Genomic DNA, 22811 nt, shown 5'->3' with positions numbered 1-22811 from the left:
TGTGGGGATGGGACCCCTCACTCCCAAGATATCCCTCCCAAAATTTTATCTACCACACATGGGTGTGGGTGGGACCAGCCCATTCCTTGTTTCCACATCTCCTCCCCTCCTACCAATCTAGATGGATATAGTTTCAGTAACTCTTTAGTTGGACTTCCATTCAACTCGAATTCTGGTGGTTCTGTAGTTGTAATTTTGATGTGGTTGTGTGAAGAGGCAAGCCATGTGTACGTATGCCTCCATCTTGACCAGAAGTCCTGTAGTTTTAAATTTTAATTTTTTGAGCCCTGGCTGGTGTGGCTCAGTGGATTGAGTGCTGGCCTGACACAGGGTCACCACTTTGATTCCCAGTCAGGATACATGCCTGGGTTGTGGGCCAGGTCCCCAGTAGGGGGCATTGGAGAGGCAACCACACATTGATGTTTCTCTCCCTCTCTTTCTCCCTCCCTTCTGCTTTCTCTAAAAATAATTAAATAAGTGTATATTTTTAAATGTTTTAATCTTTTGATATCTAAATGGGTTTTTTTGTTTGTTTGTTTTTCATTGTGATCTGAGGACATTTCTTCATTGCTTTTAGAAAGTGAGGAAAGGAGAGAGAAAAATACTGAACAGTTGCCTCTTATACACACCCGACTGGGAATCGTATGCAATCGTATGGACTGAGGATTGAACTGACAACCTAGGCATGTTCTCTGACTGGAATCAGACTCACAACTTTTTGGTTACAGGTCCATTCTCCAAACCTCTGAGCCACACTAGCCAGTGCTAAGTGTTTTTTAATACAGTATTCCATTTCTGTTCTTGTTTCACGGATGCAGTACTATCTCTGTGAGGACTTTTTTCCTTCCCATTATCTTGTTTCCTGTGTTCCCCCCAACCCAATTTTTATTTCTTTTGCTGTCTTTTCTCAAATATTTGGATTACTTGACTGTCTATATTTGAGTAAGGTCATTTATCTTAGGGTGTTTTGGGGGGACTGTTCAGTTTTCCAAAAAAAAGAATTCAGTCTCATTCCTGGTTAGCTTCCCATTTCTATTTTTATAGCTGAGTTGGGGACTCAGAATGGGGTGGTAGGAGAGTTCATGTTTCAACCTGTAGACTTCTACTTAATCATTTTTGATATGGAGCCTCGTACTTTCCTTCAGCATGCCTTTACTCTGCAGTCTACTGGTTCTCTGGATTCACCTTTACAGATTAAGCCTTCAGTCTTCTACCATTTGCAAGGAAAAGTAGTTGCCTTGGTACACTAGATGAGTGAAAGGTCTAATTTTCATATAAAGATATTTATTCAGCCTTGTTTCCAGAAGTGCTCTACTTCCTCTTTCAGAGAGTAACTGTTAGCTTCAACTCTCCATAAGTATTTAGTGGGCAGGGGAATTTTCCTGCTTCATGTGTCCTCTCCTCAGCATTTGTATTTCAGTATTTTCTTGTCTGCTAATCTTGTCTCATTCCTGTCCCCTCTGAGGATAAATGACACTTGGGGGAAAAAAATGCTTTGCTTTTTTTTTTTTATTGGGATTTCAAAACAGACATGAGTTCATTCTGGCTTACTTAACCAGAAACCATCTTTATGGTCACATTTCTGTTAGAGGAAATCTGGCCCACACGTACTTTAAACCCAGAAGCATTTCATAGGTCACCGATCACCTATAGTTTAAGGGTCAGTTACTCATCTGTGGTACAATTCCCTGTGGAATGGAATGTCACATGGTATCAAACATGGCATAAGAAGGTCCAGAAAGGTAAATACAGTGATTAACATCTATAAATACAGAGACAGTTTTATGTAAAGAGTTGAGTTCACATAATTAAGGTAGGGAAATTATCTGTGTTTTGTTTTTAAAACATTGGCTTCGGCTTACATTCAGTGTATTACATTATGTGAGCTATTGCATCCAAGTTGTGTAAATAACCAGAGAGAAGAGGGTGAGTGAAATAAACACTGGATGTTGAGTATGACGGAGACTGAAGTATAGAAATAGAATGTTGGGGGGGGCACACAGCACTTATAAATAAGTTGTTGTTTAGCCTATAATGTTGAGGCTTAGAAGAGCAGTAAGCAACAGTTCTTTCCTTTTAATTTTGGAACTAATGGAGAAACAGGTATAGACATATAAAACTTTAGCTTTATTACTAATAAAAATGGGGTTGGAATACAAGGCATAGATGTATGGCCTCAATAATCTAATTTTTAACCCTTGAATTAAACTTACCTCATTACTGGTGGTCACTGACAGAGCAGGTCCCGCCATAAAGGGCAGAATCAGCCCCAATAGTAGAGGGCTGCCTAGAATGCAGCCTCTCCAAAAGAAGGAAGAACCACAAGAGATTATGCACTTGAAGGTAGTGAGCTGATTAGGTTCTTCTCCCAAGTTCACCAGTTTAAGTCACTCCCACCTGGATCTTTGAGTGGAAACGTGGGGAACAGCTATTTACCATTAACATAGAATATATAATAGGCATACTATTATGTAGTAGTAATGATAATATTAATTCATATTCATAATAATATTATGCAGTCATAGGCAGTAACTTGCCCATTATTGTGTGCCACATTGAGTTGCTTGACACTCATTTGTATCATGGTTGGTAAATGCCTTTTAATCTGAAAAGTTCTTGATGTTTTTTAACTCGAACATTTTCTTACATTTTTTTCTTTGCCAGAAATCACTTTTTTTTTTAATTCCATTGGATAGCTGTGCCTGTTAGGTACTTGGATATAAATATAGGGTGGTGCAAAAGTAGGTTTCCAGTTGTTCATATGGAAAATAATACAATGCTTAATAAATAATAATACAAGGATAAACTTTGTTTTGCATACTCCAAACTGTAAACCTACTTTTGCCCCACCCTTTATATCCAAATAAAAGGTGGTCTAAGGGGCTTTGAAAGTTACTTTTGACTATAAGTAATATTGGCTTTACCAGCTAATTTTAACCAACCATGATCTATATAGTCTCTAAGCAATAACCAATTGACTTGAAAATACCTTATATATTCGAACAGCAGGTTATACTCATTTTCCTGCCTACGCAGAAGCAGTTGGTTTCCCTGCAGAAAACAACCAAATTTCTCTGAACAGTGGTAGCCACCATAAAGAACTTTCTGATCTACTTTCCTTCCCACTTCTTTTTCCTTCTCATAGCAATCATGCACATTTTTCTAATATAATTGTTTACTGCTCAGTTAACTTTATCACAGGAAGCTTTCTACAAATACACACAGACACATACCCTTACTGTCCTTAACCTTGTTCATAACCTGGATTCTGTTGATTAACTACATCAAGAAATTTTCAGCCTCCTGTCTGCCTCCTTCCCCTCTTTTTTGAGGGTAGAGAAGAGGGGTTGTTTTAATTGTTTTGTTTGGTTAACTGGCTTGTAAAACTAACTCAGTATTTGTAAGTTTGTTTGTTTGTTTGTTTGTTTTTTAACAGGAAAAGCCTTCTGGGTTTCAAAAAATGAGGTATTAAAAAGCTTACAGAATATATTCTGCTTGTAGTTTAAAAGAATCATTTATATTTAAGAAACACGATTTCTATTCAGCAGCTTTTATTACCCACCTTTTTTTCTTTATGTGCTGTGCAGGGAGTATACAAGTATAACTAAAGTAATCACTGCTTTAAAAAATTTGTGTGTTTTTTGTCTGATAGAGATGGTAACCAGTATAATCTCTGATAAAGAGAGATACAGATGAAACCGTATAGTTGTTCAGAAGCAATAGGATACCTGAATGTGTAATTGAATTCTTATATAGTTTTTGAATAAAAAGAGAAATGATAGCATCAGAAAGCTTACAGTGCTGGTGCAAGTCTTTGCCCTGGTTCTGATTTAACATAATGTAAGACCTATCAATTCTCACTATTAATTTTTCTAACTATTTCCTAGCTTTTCTTGCCCCTTCCCCTGCTTCAGAAGCTAGGGCACTGCCTTTTGTAAGAATAGAATAAGAACATAGAACCAGAGATGGGAGGTGGAGGAACAAGAGGTGAGTGAGATAGGTAGGTGTGTAAAAGATGGTCGTACAAAATTTGCGTATATAGCCTTGACCTTGAAGTTGCAAAAACTTGTGTTTAACTTTGAAATTCAGTATATCTGCTCAACATTTTTAAAACTTATCTTCCCCTAAAATGTCTTCTAGTTGTATTATAACCTGATTTTATTATTTGTTAGTCTGTGGAGTAAAGGCAGATCATTGACTTTCACTATTTGAATTTACAAATACAACATCACCTTATATACTTTATATACTTCAATGTATATAAAATTATATACATTAATTTTTAGTGATCTACATGGTTTAAGGGTCCACATCATCTGTCATTGAATTCGATACAGATTGAATTTTTTTTTAAGCATACTTGTAAATTACCACTATTTTCAGTAATAAAACTATATATCAAGAGAAGGAAGAAAATTTTATTTTCAGGACTATTTTAAGTGAATCAGTCATACTTAGGAAATAATCTACATCATTATTTCATGAATGGCTATAACTTTTCTGATTTACTAATCATTCTCATTGCCTCAGTTTATGTACAAACCATTTTTTTGTGCTGTGTGATGCAGGTTAAATACAATAAAATTTTTACAGATTTTAGAATATAAGACCCATTAGGCATAAAATACTGCCAACCACTTAGGGTGATTGTGATAATTTAGTGTGTATAAAGCACTTTGAACACTGCTAGGCCCAGACTAAATGCTATATAAGGTTGTAAGCATTAACTAAAATTTATTTTTGTTTTTATATAGTGGTACAATTTTACTAAACAATTAGCCACAGTTCAGATTTTTGAAATATAGTCATTTGCTTTATAATAAGTTATTTTTGCTTTCAAATATTTTATGTCCACCAGTACTATCTGTAGTTGGAGGCTGATTTTACTAAAATTATATAAATATACGCATTTGTTACTGTGTTATAATCTACCTTTAAGAATGTCATGCTGCATCTGAGAATGGCTGGACATTTCATACAGTATGAATATGAGATACTTGTTTATGCACTGATATGGAGGCAGCCTTTAAATAAACTGCCTCTTGGTGATTGGTATCTCTTTCATTGCCTGGTGCTAAATCTTGACATGTGATTTCAATACATACTTTGTGGCCCTTTGGTTTTCTTCCATATTTTAAAAATTAATGCATATACATGCTTAAAATCCTCTATTTTTATATCTTAAAATGCTTTATATTTAAAATAAAGGGGACAGTATAAAAGGAACAAAAGAGAAATTTTAAATTCTCTTTACTGTTCTTGAACTCCTACTTAATATTCCACTTCTAGAAGTTGGAGAATTAGTACCAGTATCCTTTTAAAATATTCTGTGCATACACACACACACATACTCACACACTCTCACACTTCTTACCCTTTTGAAAACATAACTTAGTGCACTGTATACTTTATTCTGTACCTTAGCTTTTTTAATTTACTGTTTATGAAAATTGGTTTCATTTCATATAAGTATACATACATCATTGTCATTCATTCTCAGGGATTCGGTTTATGTACAGACCATCATTTATTTCTCGAATTCATTACTTGTTTTATATTTTTCTACTTCTTACAACGTTACATCTAATAGTCTTGTTTATATGTCTTTGTCTCTGTATAAGTTTATCAGATAAAATTCTAGACATAGGAACTAAATACTGAATACCAGTTTATAAATCACCTTCTCACAATGTTTAAGAAGGCCTCTTTCCCCATTTATTGCAAAGTAGTTTATCATCAAGTTTTAGACCTTAGTCTTTTGATGAGTAAAACATACTATAGTTATCATATTTGCATTTACTTAATGTTTTATGATTTTTGAGCTAGTATCTGCCCATACAACATTTTCCCTTGCATTTTCTTCTTGTATATGTATTTTTTTACTACAAATGTTTTGAATGTATCTTGAATTGGTATTAAGAGTATGAGGGATCAAACTTAACTTTTTTTAAGATAACTAGTCTGACATTAGTCTGTTGTACCATCTCCCCCCTTTAATTTATTTATTTATTTTCCTCGCCTGAGGACATGCTTATTGATTTTAGAGAGGTGGTGGGGAGCAACATCAATGTGAGAAAGAAACATCAGTCAGTTGGTTGCCTCGTGTTTGTGCCCTGGCCGCAACAGAACCTGAAACATAGGCATGTGCCCAGACCAAGAATCAAACCCTCAACCTTCTGATTTACAGATGATGCTCCAACCAACTAAGCCATGCTGCCCATAGCCCCCTCTTTTTTAAAATAATCTATTTTATCCTTAATGATTTGAAATGCCATTTCCATTATATTTTGTATTTGGGTAATTTTGTTTCATAGCTTCTCATTATGCTACCAAATTATCATGTTAATAAAGGTGTATCTTTTTTAAATTGCTATTTTATACTTTAGCATATATTTGTGAACTTTTTAAAAATAAGTTTTTGTTACTGCTTTTATTAAACTTGAAATTATATATTAATTAGAATTTTAATTGTTTCCTTTGTTCCCTGTGCCTCTGAAACAGATTTTTAGATGTCTGCTCATGAGCTCCTCTTTGGTAAATGCATTATAGGTTAGGAGTATTGTGTGGTCAAATGTAAACACTGTATATCTGTATTTTCTCAATTTGAAAACTTTTTCTTTCCTTTTCTAGCCTTCAATCTAGACAATGAGCAACCAGATTATGATATGGATTCAGAAGATGAGACCTTATTAAATAGACTTAACAGAAAGATGGAAATTAAGCCTTTGCAATTTGAAATTATGATTGACAGACTTGAAAAAGCCAGTTCTAATCAGGTACTGTACATTGTAAAAATGTCTTTTGTCTTACAGTTAACCCAATTAGTAGCTTTATTTTATATGTTCTTTAGACCTATATATTGCATTTTACTGTCTTTTGTATTTCTTTTTCTGACATGCTAGAAGTTTTATTTACAATATTTCTTCAACTGAATACTTAAGCATAATTTCTTTGGGAGTAGGAAGAGTAGTGTTCTCACTTTTATTGTTTGGATATTAAAATATACTAGTTACAATGTTATAATATCTTCTTGTACCTTTTCATAGGGTTGTGTTTTTGGTGCTTCAGTAGCTAAATTTGCTTGGTAGGGTCTCTAAGGCATATAGCTCATACCAAATCTTGCTCAGTTGCTGGGATTTATATTAAGGTACTCTTAATTATTTTAAATGTATTTTAATTTTACTTATGTATATATTAAAATTTTAAGTGAAGGAAATATTCACAAAGCAATAATGAATTTTCCTTAGTGAGACAGCTTTTATATGGTATAGAAAATTTAAAATGGTGTAGTCTTTCTGGAAAGCATTTAGGCAGTAAATGTTAGGTATAAAATGGTTATACCTTTTGATTCAGTAATCCTAACTCTAGGAATTTTTCTCAAGAAAAATAATTAGTGAAAATAGCAAAGATTTTTTTTCAACAGTGAAGTTCAGAATAACTTACAAATTGTCTTTATGGTAGAATATCATACAGCCATTTAAAATCATTATTTTGAATCACATCTGATGCCACAGGAAATTGCCATTTTATGTTAGGTTTCAAAAACAGGATATAGAATTGTTTAAGTGGAAAATTCTGAAGTTTATTTAAAGCCTTTACATGTATATTTGTGCATAGAATAAAAGAACAAGAAAATCCAACGGAATAGCCAACAATGGTTATATTTAAGTAATAAAATTATCGGTGACTTTTGTGTTTTTTATTTGTTTTTCCGGTTTCCAAATTTACTATAATGAGTGTGTATTGATATGATAATTAGATTTTTAAAATAAACTATCTTTAAAAATAATTGTTGGGGAACCAGCTGTATGGGAAAATGTATTTGCCATTGATACATCAGACAAGAGTTAGATTTCTAGAATATATAAAGAACTTACAGGGCTCCATTCCAGGTGAAGACAAACAACCCAATTTAAAAAATTGGGCAAACAGTTCTCCAAAGGTGGACATACAGAAGGCCCAGAGACTTATGAAAGGATGCTCAGCATCACTAGCCATCAGAGAGATACAAATTAAAATCACAGTGTGATACCGCTTCATAGCAATCAGAATGACCATCATAAACAAAGCAACAAACAAGTGCTGGAGAGGCTGGAGAGAAAAGGGACCCCTAGTCCATTGTTGGTGGGAATGCAGACTGGTGCAGCCACTGTGAAAAACAGTATGGAATTTCCTCAGAAAACTAAAAATGGAACTGCCTTTTGACCCAGCTATTCCACTGCCTGGGTTATACCCTAAGCATCCTGGAATACCTATTCAAAAGAACATATGTACCCTGATGTTCATAGCAGCACAATTTACAATAGCCAAGTGATTGAAGCAACCTAAGTGCCCATCAGTAAACAAGTGGATCAAAAAATTACAGTACATTCACTGAAATAAAGAACAGGCTGACAGTGACCAGAGGGGAGGGAATTTCAGGAGAAAAGGGGAAGGGTTTACAGGAACAAGTATAAAGAACACATGGACAAAAACGGGGAGGGGGGTGGCTGGGGTGGGAGTAAAAGACAGAAAACTGTACTTGAACAAAAATTAAATTAAATTTTTTTAAAAGATTATGGTACATTTACACAACGGAACACTATGCAGCAGAAAGAAAGAAGGAGCTGCTACCCTTCATGGCAGCATGGGTGGAACTGGAGAGCATTATGCTAAGTGAAATAAGCCAGACGGTGAAAAACAAATACCATATGATCTCACCTATAAGTGGAACCTAATCAATAAAACAAACAAGCAAAATATAACCAGAGACATTGAAATAAAGAACAAACTGACAATAACCAGAGGGGCGAGGAAAGGGGGGTAATGGGGGAAAGAAAGGGAAGGGCCATTAGGGAACATGTATAAAGGACCCATGGACAAAGCTAAAGGGGAGTAGGATTGAAGGTGAGGCAGGGGAGAGTGGAGGGGGGCAAATGGAGAAAGAGTACTTGAACAATGTAAAAAATATAATTGTTGGTATACCTGTGTGATATATTAATATGCTATTATTAATGTAGTAAGAAGTTAGATAGAAACTTTTAAAAATAGACTTAAAACTTTACACTATTTGACCCATGTAAATCTGTTAATTGTCCTCACCTTCCAACCTGAGCCCTTTGAGTTCCAGAGGCATTAACAGCTTTCAGAATATTTCTAAAACCTTTTGCATTGTAGAATTATTTTGTTGCATATTTAGCCTTCTTACCAATCTTTTACCCCCATTTTGACAGAAAGTAGTATTTAGTGTACTATCCAAAGAAGTACATTGAAAACTGAATTTTGCAAAAATCCAACTTAAATGGCTTTTTGAGAAAATGTCTTTTTTTTTTTAATTGGAGATTTGTTTTAATTATCAAATTGATATTCATTATAGTTAATGCTTACAGTTTTTCTAGGATTTTGATCTCTGGCATCAGTTATAGTTTCAAATTTTTCTAGCAATCTTAGGCTTGATCAGTCTTTTGGTATTTCTGTTTTCTATGATTGTTCAGAAATTACTCATGGTGGCTGAAATTATATCATCAGAAGCCTTCGCCCTTCTGTAATTTACTTCCTTTCATTCAATCAGTAATATTTGTTTAGTCCTCAAGTGAACAGGAAAGATGACAGAAGTTCTCACCTTGTTGAGCTTATTTTCTTCGTAGGGGCAGAATAAACAAAAAGCATGGAAACAATGCAATAAACTATACACATATAATCAGCATTATCCTATTTGAGTCCTCTTTGCTCAGTGACAAGCTTCTCTAGGCCCAAAATAAACTGGCTAGACTAAGAGCATGAGAGCATGCATTTGCTATCAGCAGTAGAGATGAATGAAGGTGGAGGTTTTGTCATAGAAACAGATCCTGCTAATGAAACCAAGGATTAAAGATACCAAAAGGCTGTCCTCATTCCCAGTCCCTGTTGTGTGGATTCATGGATTTCTTTATTTTTCCTTACTGGAGGCTAGCATAGTACCAGATTCAAGGACAAGGAATCAGGTTTGTAATTAAACCAGTACTTATTGAGTAGAGAAAGACACAAAAGATAGACTGGGGCAAAGCTTTTGCCTGCATCATTCTGTGGAGGTTACTGTAATGAAGTCATTAGTGAAAACTCCTTTTGCTAAATACTGTGATTATTTTCTGCCCCCCTCCTTTTGTCTAATTTGATCTCTTCTTATTTATTGACTATCATTATCTTTGATCTTTAGAATATAAATCATTCCCTTCTGGTTTTTCTTATTATGTTCTATGACCATTCCTTCTAATTTTCTTTTGCCAACTTTTTATTCAACTCCTGAAAACATCAGGATTTCTTGAAATTCTCTTGTGATTATTCTTAACCTATGCATTTTGGGGTGATATCACCTCAGCAAGCTTTTTTTGTGGGTATAACAACACATGTACCTTTAGTCTTGACATCTTTTCAGGTTTCAGGATTTTCTTTTTTTTTTTTCTTTTCATACTGCCTGTTGGCATTTCCACCTAGATGTTTCATAGACCTCTCAACTTTAACCTTTCCAAAATTTCATTTACTTTCAACTCCAGATGATGCTGTGGAATATTCCTTATCTCTCCAGTGATTTGCAAAACTCAGAGTCATCTGTTTTTTATACTTTTCCTTTAGTCCCTAAGTTTCTAATTCTTACTCTTCCTTGTGTACCTTCATATTCCTTGAATGTTTGTTTTCAGTTGTCTCTTCTCTCATTTCTGCATTCTTTTTCTCTTTGTCCAAAAATGTGCCATGGGTCCCTATAGTTGACCCTGTCTTTCTTAATAAACTGTTACCTTATGTCTCTCCTTTTTCTGTCACACTTAAGTTTTCAAAAGATTAGCCACCATATGATTCATTTCCGTTTATAGAAATTATACAAGGTTCACCAGTGAGTGACTTTCTTATGTCATCCAGGCGCCTCTTTTCAGCCTGTATCCTGCTTAATATCCCTGTAGTATTGGATGCTGTTGACCTCCACGTGTACAGATTGTTGTCTTCATCCTCTTCCATTGCTCCTCCACATCTCATTTGTTACCGTTTTCCTCGGTATCTGTCCTGTGAATTCATTCTTATATGGTAAACTACATCTGCAGGCACTCCCAGATAGTGTTCTTATCACTGTCCTGCCTCTTAGTTCACTAATACTCAGTTCCAAAGTTCTTACATTGTTTTCTTATTGTTTAATTTGTATTTATCTTTACCTTATTTGTTATAATGTTTCATTAGGTAGTGGATTTATCTTAAAATTTTCTTTACTTATTTTTCTCACAACCTATGACACAGTGATGGGCTGCTAGTAATTAATTATTAACTACTTACTGCTTAATTGGCTATTTTATATATTGAAAATTTTTACATGTAATTTATTCATGTGTATATTAAAAATGCATTTATTGAAATTGCCAGACCATGAGTTTTGTTTATAAACACACTAAATGATCCTTGTCCTGACAGAGCTAGTAGCAGTCTAGAAGAAAAGGCTATATGGTAAGATAACTTTTAATTTCCCCATCCCCAAGCTCCCAAAGTTGAGTAATCAAACAACTCAGAGCTGCCTTGGGGATAGTAAATTTACCCCAGATGCTTTGCCAGTTAAATACTGGTTCCTACTACTTTCTAGTTGACAAAGTACTAAACGAATGGCAGAACTTTTTCTGGGGTTTAAAAGTAGTAGAATTCTAATTTTGTAGGTTTTTAATCATGTGACGTAATTTGTGACTACTTTATCTGCAAATAGGTCTTGCCTACTCAAATTGATGCTGTCACCTTTTTTAAAGTAAATCTTATTTTAATTGTTCAAGTACAATTTTCTATCTTTAACTCCCATCGAAGCCCACCCACCCAGCTCTCCCCACCTCTCTCCCATTTCCACCTGCCCCTAGTTTTTGTCCATGTGTCCTTTATACTTGTTCCTGTAAACCCTTCCCCTTTTCCCCTGAAATTCCCCTCCCCTCTCCCCTCTGATGATGCTGTCACCTTGATCATGGTGATACAGTGATACCAGTTGCCTTAGAATAGCTACAGATAATTTTTACAGAATGATTAAAACCAAGATTATTCAATAAAATAAAATTCTGTTGGATAACAACATAAAAACAGCAGCCAACTAAGAAAATACAGTTAACAATGGAAAGAAATATCAGGATGTTTAGCTGTAAATTGTGTATTGAATTCTTATGACCTGAGATACAAAGAGGATACTTAACAACCAGGCAGAAGAAAATTTCTATCAGGAGTAAGAAGCACCAAAGAAGAAAATCTGAGGCAGTTTTTTAATCCCCTAATACCCCCTGTAAGAGGATAGGAAGCAGTGTTATTTTGATAGTATTGTTATGTAAGAAACTCACTACTGCTCTGCAGGATGATGGAAAGAATCCCATCCTTCCTACTCTATGGTTAGATTAAGTTTTTTATTTAATTAGTAAAGGTTGTAAAATTTTATCAGAAACAGAATGACCAAACAACTAAAGCACGTGTAGCATACTCACAGCATTGGTCCTGGAACAGCATGTGAGAGCTGCTAGTGATGCTATGATGCTGTCAGCACACGGTGGAATATTATTAGATCCACAAAGCTTGATTCTTTTTTTTCTTTTTTAAGATTTTATTCATTTTTAAGAGAGGGGAAGGGAAGGAGAAAGAGGGAGAGAAACATCAGTGTGTGTTTGCTTCTCACATGCACCCTGCTGGGGACCTGGCCTGTAACCCAGACATGTACACTAGACTGGGAATCGAACCAGTGACCCTTTGGTTCACAGGCCCTCGCTCAATCCACTGAGCTGTACCACCCAGGGCCAAAGCTTGATTCTTACTGTATCACTGTCCTTGTAGCCTTTGGGAGCATATGTCACCATTCCAGAGAACCTCAATTAACAGTAGGAAAGTGTCCCATTAAAGTAGACATTTGGAACCCTAATCGGGTGGCTCAGTTGGTTGGGTAGCTCAGTTGGTTGGGCTTCATTCTGCAAGGTGAAAGGTCTTCAATGTAGTTCTAGTCAGGGCACATGCCTGGGGTTGCGGGGTTGGTCCCCAGTCGGGGTTGGTCCCCAGTCGGGGTATGTTGGAGAGGCAGCCAAAAGATACTTCTCTCTCATACAGATATTTCTCTCTTTTTCCCTCCCTCCCCCTCTTTCTAAGAATAAATTCTTTTTTAAGAATATTGTATTGATTATGCTATTATAGTTGTCCTATTTTTTTCTCTCCTTTATCCCCCTCTACCCTGCACCCCCAAACCCCCATCCCAACAGCATTCTCTCCCCCACCCCCAGGTCTTTGGCTTCTCCATTTCCCATACTATTCTTTTTTTTTTTAATTGTTGTTCAATTAAAGTCTGAATTTACCCCCTACCACTACCCCCCATTCCAGTCAAACCCACCTCCCTCCCTTGCATGCATGCCCCCCTTAAATAAATTCTTTTTAAAAAGTAATAAAGTTGATGCTTGGAGATATTGATTCTTTTGTCTTGGTCTCATTCCAGGCTCTGGTCAGCCACTGAAAGACCAAATTTCTCAGCTTCCAAGTGCTGTTAAGCTGACTTCACTGAGACAGTGAATAAACTGAAGAATGACCACTTATAATTTCAATGCACTAAATGTAACTGTTGCATAAAACTAGAATACTTGAGTTTTCATTATCAGTGTAGTATTCTTCTGTGGTCAAACTATCTTGGCAACAAAATTATATAAGAAATCAACTAATTAGCCCTAGTAATCACTGTCATAGGATTGGAAGTCCAAATGATCATTGCATTTATTCCATGAAGTTATACCAGTATAGGTCAGATCATATGAGAAATTTATTTGGTGAGTTATGCCTTCAGATGACTTCATAAAACCCTATAGGTCAGTTCACATGTTGATCTTATAATTTGAGTGAGGAAATTTTCCCTTCATTTCTGAGTTTCAGGGAAACATTTTTAGGAGCTATCTCAGCCTGTTTTGAAAATAATCTTAATCTCTAAATTGATACAAGTTAAAAAAATTTGAGATAATATCACTTCATTGAGGCTTTCCAGCCCTAAAACTCCTGTATGATCTTTTTCTAAAGTTTACTATAAGTGGATATATGTAACCCCACATCCATTCTGCTGAAGTTGATTGTTCTACCCAGTTTTCACAAAGAACAAGGAAACAGATGTGACCAAGGAAATTTTTACAAATGTTAGTTTGAAATATGTTCATATTATACTGGCTGCATTGATAAAGGAACAGATCACTGAGATACCAATGTCAAAGCTCCTAGAGGAAAACTTATAGGATGCTGTCTGTCACACAGCAGATGCAACAATGTCATTAGCAGAACGAGTGTTGAGAAAAAAGACTTTAGGACATAACCAGCTTGGATAGAGGAATTGCTTTTACATGTAATTGGCACCAGAAATTGAAAATTGTGTTGAAATTTCTGGAAACATGCTAACAGTTTGTCCTTTTACAATTTCAAAACAAGCACTATATATTTAGTTGCAATAAATTAGGGTATACAGTGTGAGGCAAAAGTAAGCTTACAGTTAAGAGTACACCAAACAGTTTATTCTTATATCATTCTCCATACAAACAACTCTAAACTACTTTTGCCCTACTCTGTATCTTTTATTTTGAAGAGATAAAAAGAAACCTATATCTTCTAGTTTCTGTTGGTAAACAAAAACACAGAAAAGAGGAGACTATTAAAAACTAGTAGATCCTGTCCTGGCTGGTGTAGCTCAGGAGACTGAGCATGGGCTGCAAACCAAAGGTTGCCAGTTTGATTCCCATTCAGGGCACATGTCTAGGTTGCAGGCCAGGTCCCCAGTGGGGGCCACATAAGAGGCAACCACACATTGATGTTTCTCTCCCTCTCTTTCTCTTCACCTAACAGTGATGTTTTAAGAAGTCAAGTGGTCTGGGGTATGCCAGAACATCCTTTCCCCTTGCTCTAAAAATAAATAAATAATTTTTAAAAAAAGAAGAAAAAAAAACAGTAGATCCTCAAATGTGTAGAATCATACATAGAATATCAGAATTTTCAAAGACCTCTGAGACTTCCAGTCAAGATGGAGGCATAGGTAGACACACTGTGCCTCTTCGCACAACCAAAATAAGGACAACAACAATTTAGAAACAAAAAAAAACAACCAGTACTGACAGAAAATTGAACTGCATAGAAGTCCGACAACCAAGGAGTTAAAGTAGACACATTCATCCAGACCTGTGTAGGCAGGGCGGAGTTGGGTGGCCGGGCAGAGAGGACTCTAGGCAAGGTGGCAGTTGGTGGACCCTGAAAGGCGGCTGGCAGACCAAGAGGCCCCACATTTGTGCGCAGATAAACCAGGTGAAACTGGGGAGCGAGACAGACCGCGGCAACCCAGGTCCCCAGCTCAGGGAAATAAAGCTTCAAACCACTGATTGAAAACACCTGTGGGGGTTGAAGTGCCAGGAGAGACTCCTAGCCTCACAGGAGAGTTCACTGGAGAGACCCACAGAGTCCTAGAATGTACACAAGCCCACTCACCTGGGAATCAGCACCAGAAGGGCCCAATTTGCTTGGGGGACGCAGAGGACAGGACTGATATTTGGCAGAAAGCGGAACAAGCACCGTGGTTTCCTCTCAGACCCCTCCCCCACATGTAGCGTCACAGGAAAGAGACGTGGGTTACTCCTCCCTAGTGAACACCTAGGGCTCCGCCCCTTGCTAAGTAACAGGCGCTACAAGCCAAAAAAAAAAAAAAAGGCTCAAATAAAAGAATAGATTAAAGCTCCAGAAAATATACAACTAAGTGGTAAAGAGATAGCCAACTTATCAGATGCACAGTTCAAAACACTGGTAATCAGGATGTTCACAGAATTGGTTGAATTTGGTTGCAAATTAGATGAAAAAATGAAGGCTACACTAAGTGAAATGAAGGAAAATGCACAGGGAACCAATAGTGATGGGAATAAAATTGGGACTCAAATCAATGGAGTGGACTAGAAGGAAGAAACAACCAAACAGAAAAGAATGAAGAAACAAGAATTCAAAAAAATGAGAAGAGGCTTAGGAATCTCCAGGACATCTTTAAACATTCCAACATCTGAATTATAGGGGTACCAGAAAGGGAAGAGGAAGAGCAACAAGTGGAAAAGTTATTTGAACAAATGATAAAGGAGAACTTCCCCATTCTGGCGAAGGAAATAGACTTCCAGGAAGTCCAGGAAGCTCAGAGAGTCCCAAAGAAGTTGGACCCAAGGAGGAACACACCAAGGCACATCATAATTACATTACCCAACGTTAAAACAAAGGAGAGAATCCTAGAAGCAGCAAGAGATAAGGAGGCAGTAACCTACAAAGGAGTTCCCATCAGGCTGTTAGCTGATTTCTCAAAAGAGACCTTGCAGGCAAGAAGGGGCTGGAAAGAAGTATTCCAAGTCATGAAAGGCAACGACCTCCATCCAAGATTGCTCTATCTAGCAAAGCTTTCATTTAGAATGGAAGGGCAGATAAAGCGCTTCTCAGATAAGGTCAAGTTAAAGGAGTTTATCATCACCAAGCCCTATTCTATGAAATGTTAAACGGACTTATCTAAGAAAAAGAACATCAAAAAACATGTATAATAAAATGACAGCAAACTCACAATTATTAACAACCACACCTAAAACAAAAACAAACTAAGCAAACAACTAGAATGGGAACAGAACCACAGAAATGGAGATCACATGGAGGGTTATCAACAGGGGAGTGGGAGGAGGAGAGAGGGGGAAAAGGTACAGAGAATAAGTAGCGTAGATGGTAGGTACAAAAATAGACAGGGGGAGAGTAAGAATAGTATGGGAAATGTAGAAGTTAACTTATGATACATGGACATGAACTAAAGGGGGGAATGTGGGTGAGAGGGGGCGTGCAGGGTGGAGGGGATGAAGGGGGGGAAATGGGACAATTGTAGAAGCATAATCAATAAAATATATTTTTTTAAAAAAACAAAGAATTTTGAAGGATCTCTGATGTCTTCCAGTCCAAGATTTACCTGAGGCACAAATCTGTTGTAGTCTTCCCAACTATCATTCATCCAGGATTATTAAATGTTTTAAGTGATGGTACTCACTACCTCTCAGGGCAGAATGTAAATTTTCAGATAAAGCTCCTTAATAAGAAATTTTTTGTTTGATTGAATTGAATTTTGTTTTCTGCTATCATGATACCTGATCATAATTGTTAGACTTAATCACATTTTTTCCATAGGTATAGTTTAACTTTTTTGATTTCTCTTTTTCAAACAATGTAGTTGATATTATGTGTTCTTTTTTAAAATTTAGCTTGTAACACTTCAAGAAGCAAAACTGCTGCTAAATGAAGATGATTACCTTATTAAAGCAGTATATGACTACTGGGTGAGAAAACGTAAAAACTGCAGGGGGCCATCCCTCATTCCTCAGATAAAACAAGAGAAAAGAGATGGCTCTACTAACAATGACCCTTATGTTGCCTTTCGGAGGAGAACGGAGAAAATGCAGACTCGAAAGGTAATGTGCAAATTAGATTTAATTGAATATAGCTTAATAGTATTTAAGACCAGTATTTTTTTCTGCTAATAACTTGAATAATTTTTAACATAAAGAGGCACTACTGATATTGTTGAGCTTTATGTTAGAAATTTCTCTCTTTAGTAGCTTCTGTTGACCAGTTGTGTACAATTTTTATCTAATCCCATGCCCTTTATAAATCTACTGATCATAACCATTTTAGACATGCAGTTGAAGTGATAGGAGGAATTACAGGTCTTTGTGTACCTTGGAAGTTTTGATTTTTTCAGTAAGCTATACATTCTCTATATCCTTTATTTGGGAAGCTTAAAAGCTTATATATAGTTCCTTTGAAACCATATTCTAATCCTTGTATATAAAAATGGACTTTACAGCTTTTAGCTACTATAGGGTCATGGGAAGTAGGGAAAGGTTCATTTTCAAGCTTGTTCTGCCAACAGTCATAAGTAACACAGAGGAATCTTTTTATGAGTTGTAAGTTGTGTCAGATTTCATATTGATAAACTTGTCCCCATCTGGCTTTCAGAAGCACTGTGAGCCAGAATTTTAAGAGGAAAAGGTCTCATGCTGTGGAATGATATGGTATAGAAAGCATCATTTCAGAGTAGTTACTCACTACCTTCCATTTCTCATAATTCACAGTAAACCCCACACATGCTAACACATTCTCTAGCATTGTAAAATAGTAAGTACATATAAATGTAAAAGCCATGAGAAATTATAATTGGAGGCAAAACGTTTTCTGTGGAATCCTGTTTCTTCTAACATTGAAAGCTTGTCCTCGTCAGCAGTTAATATAACAGCTGGGAAATATAACAGCTGTCAGGGATAGTATATTTTAGGAGAAACCCTCCTACTGGTTAACAATCAGAGTTTATATAACTCTTTCTAGGATTTCCCAAGTGTAGATGACATTCCCTAACCAAAGCTGAGTTTTTTCAATTTGGCATTTTAGTTCTTAGCTAAGGAAGATATTTTATGAAGACTTAGTGTCTTAGACAAGACAAGAATGTGATAAGTTTGTAAATACAGTAAAACTTTACAAATGTAGACCATTGGACATGAGGAAGGAAAGGTTATCTGAATGACTGAAAAATTTGAACTGCCAATTGCTTTTTAAAAGAAATTAATTTAGATCTATTGCAAAACAGACTTTTAGCAATGTCTTTTGAAGGAAAAGTACTGTTGGTTGACTTTTAGTGAGTAGGTATGAAGTATTTAAAATTAGAAATATTTATTGGCATCTAAACAATATTCTAAATGTTTAAATGTGTTTTATTCTTCAGTAGGTTAAATCAGTGTTTTCTAACCAGTGGATATTGAGAATTGCTAGTAATGGATCCCTGTGTTTAGGTGCTTCACCATTGCGTAATAACTAACTAGTCCAGCTTTTTCCTAATGCTCTTGATTCCCATCCCTTCTGTTACCTGTTATTTTTATCTTCCTCTGCCAGGTGGTATATTTTGTTTTCCACTAGCCTCTTTATTCCTCTCTGTTTTTCGTTGTGGTACCAAAGACTATTCGCCTTCTTGCACACTATTGCTGGTTTAAAATGTTTATGTCTTTCAAAATGAGAAAGTTGGGAAAGCAGTCAACAGTGAACCCCCCATTCCCATCCTCCAGGGTAATCAGGAGGTGGGAAGGCATTGAGATATGCAAAAATGAATACAGCTAATAAAGATTCTCTGCTTCCTTTTCTATTTCCACAAAATTAAAAACACTTATATAGGTGATGCAAAGACAAAGTAAGGGACTTTTAAAATATTTGTTTGGTAGTCTAGAATTTAATTTTAATTCACCAAACTAATAATTTGGGAGTGTGTAACTACTCACACTCTAGGTAATGTTCTTAAATGAGGTCATCTTAAGGCACCAGCAAGTCTAAATGCACTGATTGGAAAGCCTTGAATCAGCATATACATTTTATATATTTAACCCCAGAGATGGCAACTGTTAGCATCTGTGCCTTCTCTCCTCCCTCTCTGTGGCCCAGAAGCAGCAAGACAAACAGGAAACTCTCATGGTAGTGGTTCTCAGTCTGGCTGCACATAACAATCACCTGTAGGTTATCCTTGGTGACAAAAACATCTAGTTCTAAAGTGCAGCAGTTTGAGAACCATTTCCCTGGAGATTTGGCAGTAGGTCAGACCTGTATGTTCCTAGAATAGGAATGAAGGAATTGGCCCTGGGCAGAGACACCTGTAAGGAAAGGCAAAGGGAACAAGTGGGTTTGAAAACAGGGAATAGGGTCATATTAAAAGCATGTAGGAAAGGTATCAGTATGAACGCATGGATTTTAATATATTGACATAGTTAGACACAGATATGCATGTGTGTGTATGTTTATGAGCATACATATATTACATATATGTTTCCTAACTTTGTTTTCTGAGAGGGTCTAGAAGCAAAGACTCAGTAGCAGTGGGTATGCTTTGCATGTAGATCATGATTTTAAAAAGCATTTTTCATTAAAAAGGAACCAGGTTTCCTTAGAAAAATGGTTGGTTCCTAGTCTGAGGCTGGAGAAATACTAACATAAGCTTGGAACATTCTGCTATACCAGAAAATAAGAATGTGACTGAAGGTTGAAGCATATTGGAGTCATGACAGAAGGCTTCAGGAGTGTCTCCTCCGAGCAAATCTGGGAAAGTTGGAGTGTCTAACTGAGAGTAATGGATAACTCATAGACTATAAGTGACATGAGTCCGTACTGACACAAATGGATGGATGAATGGATGATTGATACACAGACAGATAGATAAGAGAAGGGTACACTTTTCCTTATCATAGATTTCCAACTTATAAATGTCAGTGGAATGATGCAGTTTAAAAATCAGCATTTGGCAAACACCATAGTAATAATGCTTCAGGCAAATGTTAGAGTCAATGTATGTAAAACTGGCGGGAGGAAATTTGATGAAGAATAAGATACAAAATTCTACAGCATACTTTTTAATTTAAAAAAAGGAAAATCAGTAATTTGACTAGAGAAACCTGGCAGACAATCATCTTGGTCAAGTGATCAAAGTTAACATCAGTACTCATGGAACAAATGGGTATCATTTTAACTTGTGATATGGTAAGAGAAGGATATAACATTACATCTGTTATGGTCCTACTAAAAATATATAACCCAAATTTAATTGTGGAAAAGCATCGAAGAAACCCAAATTGTGAAATATTCTGTAAAAATAAATGGCCTCTACTATTCAGAAATATCAAGATCATGATCACCATAGAAAATCAGAGAACTATTTCAAATTATAGATTAAAGAGACATGACAATTAAATGCAGTTTTCATCCAGAATCAGATCCCAGACAGAAAAAAAGAATTTATTACATTTTAATGAATTTTAATAATAAAAATTACTATTTGTCCCACTTAATACCCTTTATAGCAACAGTTATGTTTAAGTATATAAAAGTATATGTAATGATTATATTTATTGCTGTAAGGGACATTAGTGGGACAATTGGTGAAATATAAACGAAATGTGTAAGTTAGGTAATAGGATTATATCATGTTAATTTCCTGATTTTGATAATTTACTGTGGTTATATAAGAGAATATTGTTTTTAGAAAATACAGTTTAATGTGTTGAGGGATATGTTTTTCTTTAAAAACCTTTAAAATACCACTGTTAATAATTCATATATATTTATATACATATATGTGTATGTGTCTTACTTAGTTCATTTGGGCTGTTGTAATTAAAATGTAATAGATTGGATGGCTGAGTGGCTTAACAAACATTTATTTCTCACAGTTCTGGAGGCTAGGAAGTCCAAGATCCAGGTACCAACAGATTCAGGGCCTGCCTCCTGGTTCATGAATGGTAATCTTGCCGTGCCTTCACATGGTAGAAGGGGCAAGAGAGCTCTCCGGAGTCTCCTTTATAAGAGCACTAATCCATTCCTAAGAATCCATACTGATAACCTAATCACCTTCCACAATATCCCACTTCCACATACCATCACATTGGGAGGTTAGAATTTCAGCATAGGAAGTTTCAGGAGACACAAGTATACAGTCCATAACAATATGCATGTACATAAATATATAACATATGTGCGTGTGGATGTATATTTACAGGGTGGGGCAAAAGTAGATTTATGTTCATAGGGGAAAATAATACAATAATTAATAAGTACTAATACAAGAATAAACTCTGTTTTGCATACTCACAACTATAAACCTACTTTGGCCCCACCCTGTATACATAGAGAAAGAGATAAGGCAGAAGTGTGTAAAATACTAACATTTGGGCAACCTGGATGAAGATATATGGAAATTCTTTATACTGTGTAATTTTTTTGGTAAATCTGAAATTATTTCAAAATAAATAGAAAACTGGGCTGAGGAAAGAAAAAAAATTAGCAAAAGGTGGTTATTTGGGCCTAAAGAGAGCAGGAAGTGAATGAGTAAAACAGGGCAGAAGCATGTAGTCCAGAGGAGGAACCCTTAGTGAAAGAGAGGGAGGCAGTCTGAAGGTTCTGGTGTTCTTTTCAATATCGGTCAGCTGGCTTGTTTATGTTTTATATTTTGAATCTATGTGTATCTTATTCTTACAAGACTTGAAGCTTTCTGAGGATAGGGGACATGCACAATATCCTGCACAGAGTAGACACTTCAATATTTGCTGTTGGTAACATTAAGTTTTTTCAATTGGAGGGTATTATTGCTGCCTGTTTACCAAAAAAAACACCCGATGCTTAAAATAATGCTTTAGATTTTGCCTTTCGTTGCATACTAATGAAGGGAAAAAAATTAATTTCCTCTTGATAAAAGAATGGCTTATTAACATAAATTCTTAGTAGTTGATATGCATCACCTTAGTGGAACTTAGTTTAGGTGATATTTTGTTGTTGAGGTGATATTTTGTTGTTGCTGATTAATTTTAAAATATAAGAAACTATACACAAAAGGGAAAAAAGTAAAACTTTGATGCTTTCTCAAGCTTTATTATTTATAATCCTCCAGTGTGAAACCTGGCTTTCTTCAGATTCTTCTTAATGTCATATTGCATTATTTATTCAAGGATGGAGAGATTGCTTAAGTGTACAATCTATCTGGACATGTAGAATGAGGAGTGGTAATGGTCTATTTTAAAACAAATAGTGCCTTTTCTAATATAAAGTTAAATATTCTGTGGCTATTTGATTGAATGAAACATTTTATAGTAACAGTAATTTTTGTATGCAAGTCGATGCTGCTAATCTCAACTGAGCCTTTCCTGACTATTAAATAGGACTGTCACTCTTAAGTCTGTTCAAATTCCTTCTACAATTCAAAGTAGAAACTTCTGAACAATACTCTGAAACTCGGAATTTTTACTAACTTGCTTTTCTACTCTGTA

General features: G+C 35.8%; 1 protein-coding gene across 5 annotated transcripts in view; it reads left to right on the top strand.

The window, feature by feature from the left end:
- The window catches only part of EPC2 (enhancer of polycomb homolog 2), a 120962-nt gene that overhangs the window by 75350 nt on the left and 22801 nt on the right, over positions 1 to 22811 (top strand). For all 5 annotated transcript variants that reach the window (XM_036023521.1, XM_028508385.2, XM_028508386.2 and 2 more), the window contains 2 exons: positions 6631 to 6776; positions 17226 to 17432. In XM_036023521.1, coding sequence (XP_035879414.1) covers positions 6666 to 6776; positions 17226 to 17432 — 318 coding nt within the window. In that variant the 5' untranslated portion in view covers positions 6631 to 6665. The remainder of the gene's footprint in view (positions 1 to 6630; positions 6777 to 17225; positions 17433 to 22811) is intronic.

This window comes from Phyllostomus discolor, chromosome 4, assembly GCF_004126475.2.
Source record: "Phyllostomus discolor isolate MPI-MPIP mPhyDis1 chromosome 4, mPhyDis1.pri.v3, whole genome shotgun sequence".
Classification (NCBI taxonomy): Eukaryota; Metazoa; Chordata; class Mammalia; order Chiroptera; family Phyllostomidae; genus Phyllostomus; species Phyllostomus discolor.
Note: the sequence above shows the minus strand (reverse complement) of the source record. Positions and strands in the feature narration are given on the sequence as shown.